The sequence below is a fragment of the Lontra canadensis genome, unplaced genomic scaffold (assembly GCF_010015895.1).
Source record: "Lontra canadensis isolate GAN:19392208 unplaced genomic scaffold, GSC_riverotter_1.0 scaffold2, whole genome shotgun sequence".
Classification (NCBI taxonomy): domain Eukaryota; kingdom Metazoa; phylum Chordata; class Mammalia; order Carnivora; family Mustelidae; genus Lontra; species Lontra canadensis.
Window position 1 is genome coordinate 3,621,772 of NW_022630996.1, and position 13,533 is coordinate 3,635,304.

Below are 13,533 nucleotides of genomic sequence, written 5' to 3' on the forward strand. Positions count from 1 at the left end.
CTGGTAATTTCATTTTCTCTAATTCTAAGAAAAATAAGCCGAAAGAAACACTTACAGACTGAGCTATTGAGCATAATGGTAAGTTAAATCGCAGAATTTTCATGAATATAATGATAAATATTGTGATAATACTGTAAGTTAGGAAAGCAGAAAAAAAGGAGAGCAAGATAGCTAAGCATTCAGTGCCCATTTGCCGCACTGAGGTTTTTCTATCTTGGGCTACTAGGGAAACAGCATGGGGTCAGGCAGGAGTCATGTCTTCGAAGAGCTAAAGGATTTTCAGTTACTTAAAACGAGAAAACCAGCTAAATCAAGGTTCAGAACAAATTATAAAGGCATTTTTCTGCTTCAATCTGCCAAAATACCCAGAGTTTAATTAAGCAGCGTTGAGTACAAAGTATGGTTAGTTAACAGTATGGGCTTCAGATCACATAGAATGGCCTCAACAGTTGTGTGATCTTGGGCAAGTTATTTAATCTCTCCCTACTTGAGTCTGTGTATCTTAAATGTGATCATGATACTTACCTTATAAGGGTATTGTGGGGATGCAAGAACGTAACTCTTGTAAAGTGACTAAAATCTCCTGTAACAAAAGGTGTACTCAAATAGTAGTTATAGGTGTTATTAATTTAATGAGGAAGACAGTTAATTATCAGCAGATTACAATGTTAAGATTCTAATTTTAACATAGTTTTAAAATTCTCTGATTTTCCAAAGAATTAGGTTATATTTTGTTAGGAAAAAATCTTAGGTTATTGAAAAGCATCTTCGATTTTATAGCTACATGCATATTGCATTTAATTATGCGAGGTGAGAGACTATATGCAAGCCTTCCAAATAAATATTCAGAATCAGTGTGCATGTGGTACCTAGGAGGAAATAACACTTCTGAATTCTTAACCTTATAAACTCAGGCCATAAAGTTACAGTAGAAGTCTCAGAGCCGCATAAAATCTCTTCAGGGTAATTTGCACAAGTCCTTTCTTGTCCTGGGTAGATAGATGGGCACCAAATGACTTCACCTAAAATGAGTAAGCTAATAGCAGATTTGGGAATGCTTTCACCAGACTTAACTCCTTGCCTCTTGTTTTAATGAGACCCAGTCTCTCTGTGGATATAGTGTATGAAATAACAACTGATAGGGTACTGTAATTTTTTTCAAAAGGATCTTTTTTCTTTCCCATTAAAGAGTTTTAGATGAGTCAGCATAATAGAACCTGATAGGTTTTGTGTGTGCTAAATGTAAAAACTCATTAACTTATATTAGTTAAGTTATTGGCAGATGGTAGATTAAGTCATCGACAATGACAGTCTAAAGACTTCTGCATTGGTTTTTGGCAGTTAGGTTGATACTCATTGCCTTGTAATAATTTCTTTGAGTTGTCACTAAATTCAAAAATAGTTCAGTTAGCAGCACACAAAGTTCTTGGGAGAATATTAACAATATGTTGCTTACTCTAGTAATCGTTGATGTGAGGTGGTCTGACTGTAGCCTCTGATGTTTCTAGAGAATCTTTGGGGGTGCCGAGATGAGCATCTGCAGCGTTCATCGCTGGGCCTGGAGCCTCATGTGCACTAGCTCATGGAACCTCCGTCTCAGTTTTAGTTGGCAGATTAGTTCCGTTACAGACGAGGAAAACGAGGTGCAGAGAGGTTCCTTTAAAGGGCTGAATCAGGGTGGCTCAGTGGGTTAAAGCCTCTGCCTTCGGCTCCGGTCATGATCCCAGGGTCCTGGGATCGAGCCCCACATCGGGCTCGCTGCTCAGCGGGGATCCTGCTTCCCCCTCTCTCTCTGCCTGCCTTTCTGCCTACTTGTGATCTCTGTCTGTCAAATGAATAAATAAAATCTTTAAAAAAAATAAAAATTTTTAAAAAAAGGGCTGAATCTTTTCCCTTCTATTGAATTTCTCACATATGTATAGGGTTTAGCTGTAATCACAAAAACTTATTGTGGGCCTGGGTCAGGAATCGGTTGGTAAACTCCAGACCATGGGCCAGATCTGCCCCATTGTGCTTTTCTATAACTGGCAAGCTAAGAAGTGTTTTTAAATTTTTAAATGTTTGGTGGAAAAAAAATCTAAAGAAGAATAATGTTTTATGGCATGTGACAATTCTCTGACCGCCAAATTTCAGTTTTATTGGAACGCATATTCCTAGTTATTTCTGTATTACCTGTAGATGCTTTTATGACACAAAGGCAGCATGAATCATTGGGACACAGGCCCTCTGGCCTGCACCTCCTCCTGAAAGAGCTCCTATCTGCTCCTTTGCAGAAAACTCTGCTCATCCTCCTCTAAGTGATGATTGATCTCAGGCCTTTATAAGAGACTTGATTCATTACTAAATGTTTCCTAATTGCCATTTACTGTGTTGGGTTCTGGTACTGGGGATGCAGTAGCGAACAGAGGGCCCAGTGCGCACCTTCATGAGGCTTACGGCTTAAAGCTCATAGCTTGGTTAATACTTTAATAGTAGTTAAGTAGATATAACAAGTTACATAATAATAAAATTATTTGGTCATTTTAAATATTTTAATTTAAAATATTTAATATTAATATTAATATTAATATTATTTAAAATATTTTAATACTCAAAGTAGGCTATTAATAGTTTATAAAATAATGAAATTGGCTAACGTAATAATACATTTAATTGGTTAATCTAAGCTTTTAGCATAACCCTTGTTGTTTAAACATTTTTTCTTTTTTAAAAATGTAAGTATGCCACACTGAACTAAACCTATCTTTTTTTTTTAATAAGTCAGTGAAGAATCAGGGTAAGGGTAGGGGCACATGGAGAGGGGAATTTCAAACATGCTCCATGCCTAGTGTGGAGCCCACTGTCGGGCTAAATCTTACGACCTTGAGATCATGACCCTGATTTCGTGACTGTAATCAAGAGTCAGACACGTAACTCTGAGCCACTTAGGCATCCCTAAACCTATCTCTTTTAGATGACTTGTGATTTTACTGTGATTAGGATGCATTACGCATATTACATACATTTTTGTGTTTGCTATAACCGTAGATGCTAGCTAGCAGTACTAGAAATTGAAGTGAGCTATTGTCATTCTAGGGCATATTCTGAAAACTCTTTTTTGCTAAATTTTTATTATTTCCTTGATGTCAGTTTGATTCCTTGTCATTGGTCTTAAGAAATGAATTACAACTCATTCAAAGATATTCTGAATTATTTATGTAGTACTAAATAGTGCTTCGTTTGTTAGCCTCTGTGTACATTGGTGGTTCTTGTTCCCTCATTGGATGTCAATTTTGATAACATTGTTAGATTTTAATTTGTTTAATTGCATATGAAGCACTAATATTCGTTGCCACTTTAAGAATCTATATTAGTCACGCCCTAAAACAAAAGTGTTACATGATTTTCTTATGGCAGCAGTAGCATAATACCTTTGAAAAAATAATGACAGTGCTGCTTTTCTGTGTTAGACTCATTGTCTAAGGCTTATCCCTGTGTATATTTTAGAGAAGCATACCATTAGTGCCATGAGGAGAGAGATGCCTTTAATCTATCCATCATTCTTCTATCCATCAAACTTCTCTTGAGTGCTTGACATGCCTTGGTATCGTCCTAACAACTGCGATGCCGAAGTTAGTTTCCCGATACTCAAGGAACATTGAGTCTTCTCTTCCTGACTGGAGATCATGCATTCCCAAACTAGCAGACAAGGATTTTGCTAGATGGCCATTTTTGCCGTGTATGTGACTCTGATTTGTTCCACTTCGGCTTATCTGCTCTCTGAGCACACTCCCTTGTGTGTTGTAAAGTTCTACTTCTGTTAACTTGAGTAAGCTTGCTTCTTTTTTGTCTTCAGTCTCCTCCAATCTGCTAATTTATCATGTTGACCATAGGATTAATTTACCTTATTTGTAACTTTTCTGCATCTTTCTGCACCTTTTATATCTGTTTTTAAATTTTTATTTCCTGGACCTTAGGGCACCTGTTATTTTAATATGAACTCATGGTATTTCCTTGATATTATAAACTATTTCATTTTCTTAATTCATATTTTCTATTATAATATGATTCTCAACAGTGCAGTGTTTTATGTTCATTATACCTCTATGGAGGAGAAGGTAATCGCTCATTTTCCGAGTGTCTCATTGCACTGTATTGCAGTTGGCTTTCCTTTAGAGTGTAGCTCAGCCCCGAAACCAAAATGGGATTTCACATGCCCACACTGTCCCCACTACCCATCAGAAAGAAAGGAGCAACTTAGGGATGAATAGAAGACTGACTTCCTTTTAGGCACTTACTGGATAGTGGTGAAGTGTGGCTGGGAGTTTCTTAGTATGGAAAGAGGAAGAAAAGGAGCTCCCCTTAACGGGCTGTCTTTCCCACACTCAGACACACACCTATTTCTATTTTACATGTTTACTAATTATGATATTCATGTTTTTATTTATACCACTGGGCGATTGGTGTTTGGTAGATTCCTACTTCCTCTGTACGCAGTACAGTTTAATAAAGGAATAAACATCTAGTAAGCTCCTAAAAAGTAGTTGGCTGGGCCTCTGGGAATTTATTTATAATTAACTTTTCATGTGTCTTTTCCTGGTTTTGATTCATGGAATGAGAAAGACCTGATGCGGAAATCTGTGGTCAGTTCGACACACTGGAACAGAACTTTTAAACTAGTTTGAACTTAGTTTTCCTTGCTTTTCCTTTTATGTTTGGTTATGGTTTGGAGGACATAGGGTGGGCATTGTGGTTCCTCATCTTCAGAAGGTTAGAACAAAATTAGAATAGCTTTGACATTTACACAGACTAAAATTTGTGACATCAATCCAAATCTTTTCCTTTTGAATTCTAGTATAAAATGAAATTATTAAAAATGCAATATTAAGTAATAATCCAGCTTGAAAAAGTGGTGTGTCCATAAAGGGAACTTATTATTAGAATTGAGCTATTTAAATTTCTGTTTGTATAATGACAAAAACCTCATAAGGCAAGTGCATAGAATGAGATTGGAGCCACCTGCTGGCTCATAAAATAATAATTTATATCCTAAAAAATATATTCCAAGCAACTAAGGAAGACAGTAGTAGTTGAAACAAAAGTTTCCACTTGAACATTGGTATGTTAAATGTGTTTTAGGGAGTTTTGTAGTTTATACTTTGGAAGGTTTCTATGTATTCTTAAATATACATACATCTGTTAGAAAGCTAATATTAAAAACCATTTATTAGAAAGTGATATACTCTAAATTTCCTAGCTTTTATATCTGCTAAATCTTGGATCAGTGTGAGTTTTTGTTTTGTTTGTTAAACATCTAATCCATAGTGATTCTTCACAGAATTCTTCACAGTACCCAGGGCTTCTGACTCTAACAAATGGAGTCTTCCTCTATATCATAAATAATTCTAAATAGATACTAATATATAATAGATGAGCGTCACTTGCTACTTTAGAGCATTTCTGCATTTTTCCTTGTCTGCAGGATTTTGATAGTTTCTCTTTGGCTTTATGTTTCCCCTCTTTTAGATCTTAATATGTTATCATAAGACCCAGAAAACAGTAAAAATGTCTTCAGTTGGCCAAAGGCCTGGTATTGCACTTCGGCTAATGCTTTGTTTTGCCAGTCTCCTTTCAAGGTGTTGTAAGCTGCCCCTTGAGGGCTGTTGGGGCTGTTTGCACTTCCAGTGAATTCCTTCTCAGTCTGTGATGAGATTAGAATCATTTGGACTCATGACAATTCCAAGAAGCTATGGATGGCTGATAAACACCTCAGAGTTTCTAGAAGTTCTTGGTTTAGATACAGTCTGCATTTTTCAATTCTGGTAATCTGTTCCCATGTCCTGACTTACACTCTTATGTGTGTCTGTCTTAAATTGATGAGGTAAAGCCTTGCTCATACGTTTTGGAAGAGCTCATAGCGTGACTTGTGATACCATTCTCACGGTACCAACTCTGGAGATGTTATCTGACCTTTTTGCTTCAGGTTATCTAGGTATTTATTTTCACATCATTAAGAGTAAAGGATTCCTAGATCCTTAGATCCTAGATCTAAATCATAAAGATTTCTAGTTGTGACAATGTTGCACCCACTTGTCCATGGCTTAGCAAATCAATTTAAATTTCTCACTTTGATTTCCTTAATCTACAAAATATTATAGTGGGACTAGATTATTTCTTGGGTTCTCATTCACTATAATTTTTCCTGTGGATCTGTGTTGATTCTGTAAAGATAACTGTGAACATAATGGTCTGTTAATCATCTGTTGGATTATCGCTATTTCTATTTGACTTTCTCATTTTGTTTCCTTTTGCTAGAGTGATTATTTATATTGTCAGCCTAAAAAGACAAAAATGATTTCCCATTGTTAAAAATGCAGTAATTAGTAGTAAGATACCATGCTCTCCTACCCCTTTGCCAACATACATTTTTATTCCTCAATAATATCAGTTAAACATTTATTGAATACTTACCAGATAGCAGACTGGTGCCATGCGCTAGAAATAGTAATGCATGAAACATAATTCCTGTCCTCAGCAAACTTTCAGCATAATGATTTTTTTTTTTTTTTTTTTTTGGTTTGTTGACAATTTAATCTCCTCAGCCCTGATAATTTCCCTGCAGGTTCTGGCATATGCTTATGTTTTTCTTCTAAGAGTGTGTTAACCTGAGATGAATCAACTTCTTTATGCCCTTGCTTGGTGACTATAGTAAATTTCAGTGCACTCTGAGGGTTAGAAAAGTACGTGTCAATGATTTTATAAAAATGACATATATCTTTTAGGGCATAGTATATTTCTGAATGATGAGAAATTAATTTTTTCATTGATCACCACCTTGTAGGACGGTAGTCATGAATGAATGAAGCCCAGGTTGAGCTTGACACGTTTACAGAGACCTTGAAGTTAAAGAAGAACCACTAAATCTACTGAGAACAGTTCTTGGAATAATTTAGGAGACAGTATGGGTGTTTTGTATCCTTGAAAACTCTTTGAATGGCAACTTTATATACTGGATTATATTTAACTTCCCCTTACTCAGCTGTTTATGAGAGACCACGAATTGTTACATTTGGGAATTAAGAAGTCTCAAGTCCCGCGTTCTGGTTTTACATGCCTTTGCCTTTGCAAGACAGTGAAGGATAAGGTGTCATTTCAGAAATACCGTTTCTCTAGCTGTCTAAGTCCAGGAGTGCCAACAAGCTGGCACTGTTGTGGCTGCATAGTCACAAATATAATCCTGGTTTTTCTCTCGCTGTAAGGTATCTGGTGTAGAAGAGGCAAAGACCATATAAATTCACTTCATTATGTCCAAAAGGTAATCCAAGAGACATATTTATGCAGGTGTAGCTCTTCATGCTTCTTTTTACTTTGGGTAAGAAAGGTGCTGTAAAGGAATTTCATATAAGAGCTGAGTTGATTTTACTTAAAATGTAGTTTTATCATTAGTTCCAGAAGTTTTTCCATTCACGTAAGTAAACTTAGGAGGTCTGCTTAAATTCACATTTATTTTTTAGAAATAGTTTCATTTTGGGGCGCCTGGATGTCTCAGTGGGTTAAAGCCTCTGCCTTTGGCTCAGGTCATGATCTCAAGGTCCTGGGATCGAGCCCTGCTTCGGGCTCTCTGCTCAGCAAGGAGCCTGCCCCCCCCCCCGCCCCACCCCACCTGCCTCTCTGCCTACTTGTGATCTCTGTCTGTCAAATAAATAAATAAAATCTTAAAAAAAAAAAAAGAAAAAAGAGAAAGTTTCACTTTAACTTCAGGTGATTTTACTGTGAATATATTTTATAATACTTATACCAGAGTCCTTATGTTTATCTCTAATGTCATCACAGCAGTGATTCTTAAAGACCATTAATGTAGTATAAATCTGTACTTTTGTTGAATAAAATGATCGTCATAATCAGACCATTATTGTGATATTCTAACACCATTTCTGAGATGTCTTCTTATGTGAAATAAAAAAGATAATGGTACTAATGATTGGGGTATAATGTAGGCATAATAGACTATATCTATTGATACCTTTTCTTTAGTTTTATAGTGTTTGATCTTGTTCATCATAAGGCTGACATCATTATATATTCTTACCTTTTCTCTTAATTTAAACACATAGGGATGTGAGATTATTTCAACACCTGACCAAGACCATACTGACTTCACCAAGTGTCTTGAACTTCTCCAAAAAAAGATAGAAGAAAAACACCTACAGGTAAGATACATACCTTTTTAGTGGTTAAGAGTCTTAGTACTAGGATGTCAAAGATCCTGTTTAAAGTTTTTACTCCTCTGAAGTGGTAACTCTTGTGCCAATGTTTTGGCTGTCATATTTTTCCTGTATATTGGATAAATCTGTTCTTAGCTGCCAAAGTGTTAATGTGTGCACTTAAAACAGAGGTCAAAGATTCAAATACCTTGTAGTGGTGAAGTCACAAAACGGGTAAAGTGGACCTTATGTAAAGTTACTGAAACTGGCAGCTCATTCTTGGCCTAATATGAGTAGCAGCTTTTCATCTCTCATTCATCATTTCCATGAAGACCTGTATGTGTTTTCTTTTTATATGTGTGTTTAAATATTATGAGGGCAAAACAAGCAAGTGTGGCCTATATTTGGCCCATGAGTCATCATTACAAACTCTTACATAAGCAAAATATGATCAACTTGAACTCAGAGAAGAGTCTGCTACGTTTCTGTCTTTGAAGACAAGCCTTGTTTATTATCCTAATTGACAAGTAGCACATTGTACAAACTGAACAAAAGTAATTGAGTGAACATTTCCCATCTCTGTTGTAGCTTGAACAATAACAAATGTATTGTGCTATTTCTAGCAATAAATTGCTGTAATTAAATATGTGTTTAACAAAAACAGAACACAGCCCATTGAGAGTTACCTGCTTTATCCAGACATAGCTGATTTTGAGTTTCTTAGAAAAGAAATTATAAATTCTTCACAACTGGTGTTTCAGTTTTCCTGGGATCAACACTGAAATTATTGAAAGCTGGGAATGCAATTATATATGTCAAATTGGTAGTATCTGTATCTGTAATACAATATTTGGTCATTAAGTCTGAAAATTAATAATCATATCTCAAACTTAACACTGAAATTCAGAGAGAGCCTCAAACTGAGGGAAGAGGGCAATCAGGCATTAGATGTAGATATCATCTGGGAAACCAGTCTGGTAAGATCTTGGATAATCCAATAGGGAAGACAGAATCAAGACCTTTTAGAGCAATCTTGCTCTGAGCAGAAAGGACTAGACCCTCCTCCTCCCGTTGTGGTTAGTCATGGGTGGGAAGCTCTCAGGGAAGGTTGTGGCCTTGGTGGCTCACTGTGCTGCATCCTGGAGTTGCCACGGGGCCATGACAGTCAGCTGCCCCCCTCACAGCCCTAGAGAGTTCTTTCTGGGGGAAAAGCAGCAGTGCACTTCCACAGCTGCCTCAGGCCTCTGGCATGATTTAGGCTCAACACATTCTCCAGTTTATCTTGCACTACTTTTTCTCTTTGTTCGGAAAAGATAACCTAGTCCCTCTCGTTCTCTGCCTTGAGGTGTCATCTCCTCTACGTAGATTTTTTTTGCCCATGATTTGAATATTTTTCAAAATTTTTCCTTCTCTTTGCCTGTCCCACAACAGCAAAATAGGTGAAGTTGTTAAGGAGGCCTTCTCTTCTCCATCCCTCCAGGTTAGGTTCTGCCTCTTTATGTGTCTGTACCCCCTCTGTTCTCCTCCAAGGCACTCTGAACACTTCCAGTACTTGCGGTAGTTATTTCTAATTGTTTACTGGAAGCCTTTCTTCCCAGCCTGACCATATAGCCCGCAAACCTAGGACAGATCTGTCTTGTTCACGCCTTACACACCTTGTGTGGAAGAGGTGCTTTGTGACTGTTGAGTGTGTGTTGTGCTCTATAGGAATGCACAGGAGAGTCGAACACAACACGGGTAGGGGAAAGGCTTCTTAGAGAAGGCTGAGACATCATAATCGAGTTGCATGGCAGAGGGAAGAAGAGCGTTCTGGGATAGATACTCGGTACTCAGGGAGATGGATAGCTCTTCAGTGAACAAGTGGCAGGGAGTTTGAAGAGTTTTAAGATGGACAGCAGTGTGATTAGTTCGGTGTTCTAAAAAGTGTCTGTTGGATAAACGGACGGCTCTATGTCTCACAATGAAAACCGCGTGGTCTCATTAATACAATCTTCAGGTTATAGTAAATCTGATGAAATAGAGTATCTGTGAGCTTCCACTCAACTTTACATTTAACCTGGAGGTACAGTGTTTCATTTGATTTAATGTCACAGCAAGAGAAAAGCGAAATTAGAAAAATTAGCAAGGAAAATAATAAAAGATGCTCCTACCCCAAGTAAGATCTTCATGAGATGAGGGCTGTTCACAATTTCTACTTAAAATGCACTCAACTGTATAGGAAAATCTTTTATACTACTCCACCTAATGCCCTATCAAATTATCATACATTTCTGTTTTTCTGCTTACTGTTATAAATTATAAACATGAATTTGTCATCAAAGTGTCTATATTTCTTAGTAAGATTTTACCTTTCTAACATATACTTTAAAATGTTAATTATGAGATAAAGTAATATTTAATATGTTAAGAAACTGTACTATGTAACATCTTAGAACTTTACAGAATTTGAATTAGTCTGTCCTTACCCTAAAGGAACTTACTATCCAGAACATGTGATTAATTTTCTAAAATTTCCCTAAATCACTACATTTATTTATTTACTTACCTATTTTAAACCTGTTCACCCTCAACTTTTATTCTTTTGCAAAAGGGTTTACCCATACATGTGACTTTTTAATGCTTTGCTTTCATGTTACCACATTATTTATCTGTAACTGAGTTATGAATAATACATTATCAGGATGCCATCTGATATGACTGGATCTTCAAAGAGCACATATATTTTCTGATGCCGTGATGCATACTTGAGATCTAAACCTTTGAATTGGGTGGCAAACATTATGAGCTATTGCTCCAACTTTCTAAAAATGTAAGATGAATGTTGTTTAGGAAGAAGTAGAAACAAATGTAGATTATAAGGCCCTGAGAATAATAGGCCTTATAAAATACAATTTGGAATATTTCCTACTATTATATGATGATAGAATTCATTATTTCAATCTCTGAGATTTTATTTTTTATTTTATTTATTTATTTTTTTACTGGCTGCTTGGAGTTTATTTTCCACTTGGTGCAAGGCACACAGTTCCAGGGTGTGAGGAAGGTTTGCTTGTGGCTTGGATAGTAAAGACTGGGATTCTCTCAACTTCCTTTTTGGTGTTTTGCTATTTTGGTATGAGAGAACCCAACTGCTTCTGCTTGGGGCAGCCTGCCTAGTCTACAGGGAAGGGAGGGGAGGGGCTCTCATGAAATCAGTGCCTCCCGAATCCTGGCTGTGACCACTCAGGTTGGCTGGTTGCCCGTGTTGGCTTTGCCAGACTGGCCACCAGGCTGCTTCCTCACGGCTTCTAGAATCAAGTCACAGGTGATCTTGCCACTGGAGCCTGAGGAGACGCTGAGCATTCTGGGGACTCTGACACTGTAGCCCTGAATGGGAGAGTGGACTTCCCGAAGAAGCTTGCCTACCAGTGACCTGGGTCGGCCTTGGGGAGACCCAGGTGGTGAGGGATGGCTTCCCCAGCATACTCTGCACTTTTGCAAAAGCTGTTACTGGCAGTGGAGCCCAGGCGGCACTGGTAATAGTCGTGGGTGGCCATGAGCGCACCACTGGAGGGGACGGCTGCCATGCTCGTGGAGACCTGTGCACGTAGGGGTCGCGGTATTGCTCTGGTCACCCTCTGCCCCCCAGGAAGGGCATTCCCCAGTAGGGATAGTCTCTGAGGTTTTAAACACAGATTTAGCGTTAGACAAAATTTGGGCAGAAAAGTTGTCATTAATTGCACACTGTTGGTTGTATAGATTTAAATGCATACTAGTTTTATTTGCTGAAACTTTAATGCATTTTATCTCCCTTGTACCGTATTATTTTCTTAATCAGTTTTTCAATCAAAGAATGTAGGCTGCTAAAACAGTACTATATGAATAAGAGCAAATGCCTAAATTTTATACACACAGATATCAATAATTACAATTAAATACTACATAAAGACTATGGGATTATTACATATTGTTTTTAAAAATTATTTCAATAGCCTGAGCAGATATTGGATTGGATTGTGACTTGTATGTAGTAGAATAGTTTCTATGCATTATGTCTGAATTGGAGTTCTTGACTATTGAGATTAGGTGAGGAATATTAGTCTTTCTATTTAATTCCTACATGGTGTGTCTCAGATACATTATGTTTAGACATCTGCAAATGCTATGAGTTTTAGATTATTTATTTATGTCCACAAATTATCATTGTTGGGTTAGCTGTACATTACTGTTTTGTAATGGACTAATGGCTTTGTTGTATGTCCATACTAAATATCTGTTGCTTCTCACTTGCAGAGGACAATTAAGACTGTATCTGTTTGGAATAATTACTCACATCACTGTAATGAGCTCTGACTCACAGAGTTGTGGGAGGAACCATGATAGTGCTTCTGAGAAATGTCTTCCAAGGGTCTCTGGTGTCCTCAGTACCGTCTTCTCTGATGGACCCATGTGTTTGGCAAGATTCCAGTCTCCTCTAAAGTAGAATTTAATACATCTGTTTGTGTGTGTCAGCGTGTATTCTGGAAAGGGATGACAACTAACTTCACAGTAGAGAGACTTGGCTGATACCATCTTAATCAGGTAATCAAACAATGTCAGCGAAAATTCTTGATAACACATGCCCCTCTTGATAACCTCAAGAGTGCTAAGGGCACTTGAGAAGTTCTTCCCTAAAACCCATAATCCCAGTTTCATCTTTGAAAAGAAATCAGAGAAAGTCAAATTGAATATTCTCCCGAATACCTGGCCAGTGTTTTCAGGGTCACGACAGATAAGAAAAGATCAAAAAACTGTCACAGACCAGAGGAGATGAAAGAGACATGAAAACTAAATGCAGAGGGTGTTCTGATTTGTCCATGAACTGGAACAGGGCATAAGCGGAAAACTGGCAAAAAGGGAACAAAGCCTAGAGTTTACTCTAGGTAGTATTCGTGAAGGTTAGTTGGAAGGTAGGTAGTCAGGGACAAGGGGCCCCAGTCCTAAGGGGAATCCACCTTTAAAAGGATTTTACACCATCCTGGAAGGAGTCCTCCATGGCAAAAACCTGATTGGATGACAGGCACAGGGAGGGTTAATCAGATTAGAAAAGCCCGCTAACAAGCCCATAAAACCTCCTAGATTTAGAAACTCCTGTGGCAACCTTCTTGGGTCCCCTCCCTCTTTGGGAGCTTTGTACCGTTGCTTCCTTGTCGTTCAGTAAACCTTGCTCTGCTCCCCACCACTCTGCCTGGTCTCCCTCTTCATTCTTTGAAGTGACGTGACCAAGAACCACAGGAAGGAGAAGAAATCCTCTGACAGTATGTTGGTGTCAGTCTTGGGTGGAATAGGTGTGTATCATAGTTACAGAAAATGTTAGTACTGGCTGAGCCTA

The 13,533-nt window shown here is 37.7% G+C and overlaps 1 protein-coding gene and 1 pseudogene across 1 annotated transcript in view; one reads left to right on the plus strand and one right to left on the minus strand.

The window, feature by feature from the left end:
• TPK1 (thiamin pyrophosphokinase 1) overlaps positions 1–13,533 on the plus strand; it is a 343,243-nt gene that overhangs the window by 183,327 nt on the left and 146,383 nt on the right. Inside the window, exon 6 of the mRNA XM_032866795.1 lies at positions 8,094–8,189. Within this exon, the coding sequence (XP_032722686.1) occupies positions 8,094–8,189 (96 nt within the window). The remainder of the gene's footprint in view (positions 1–8,093; positions 8,190–13,533) is intronic.
• On the minus strand, positions 11,406–11,749 carry LOC116873153 (annotated as a pseudogene).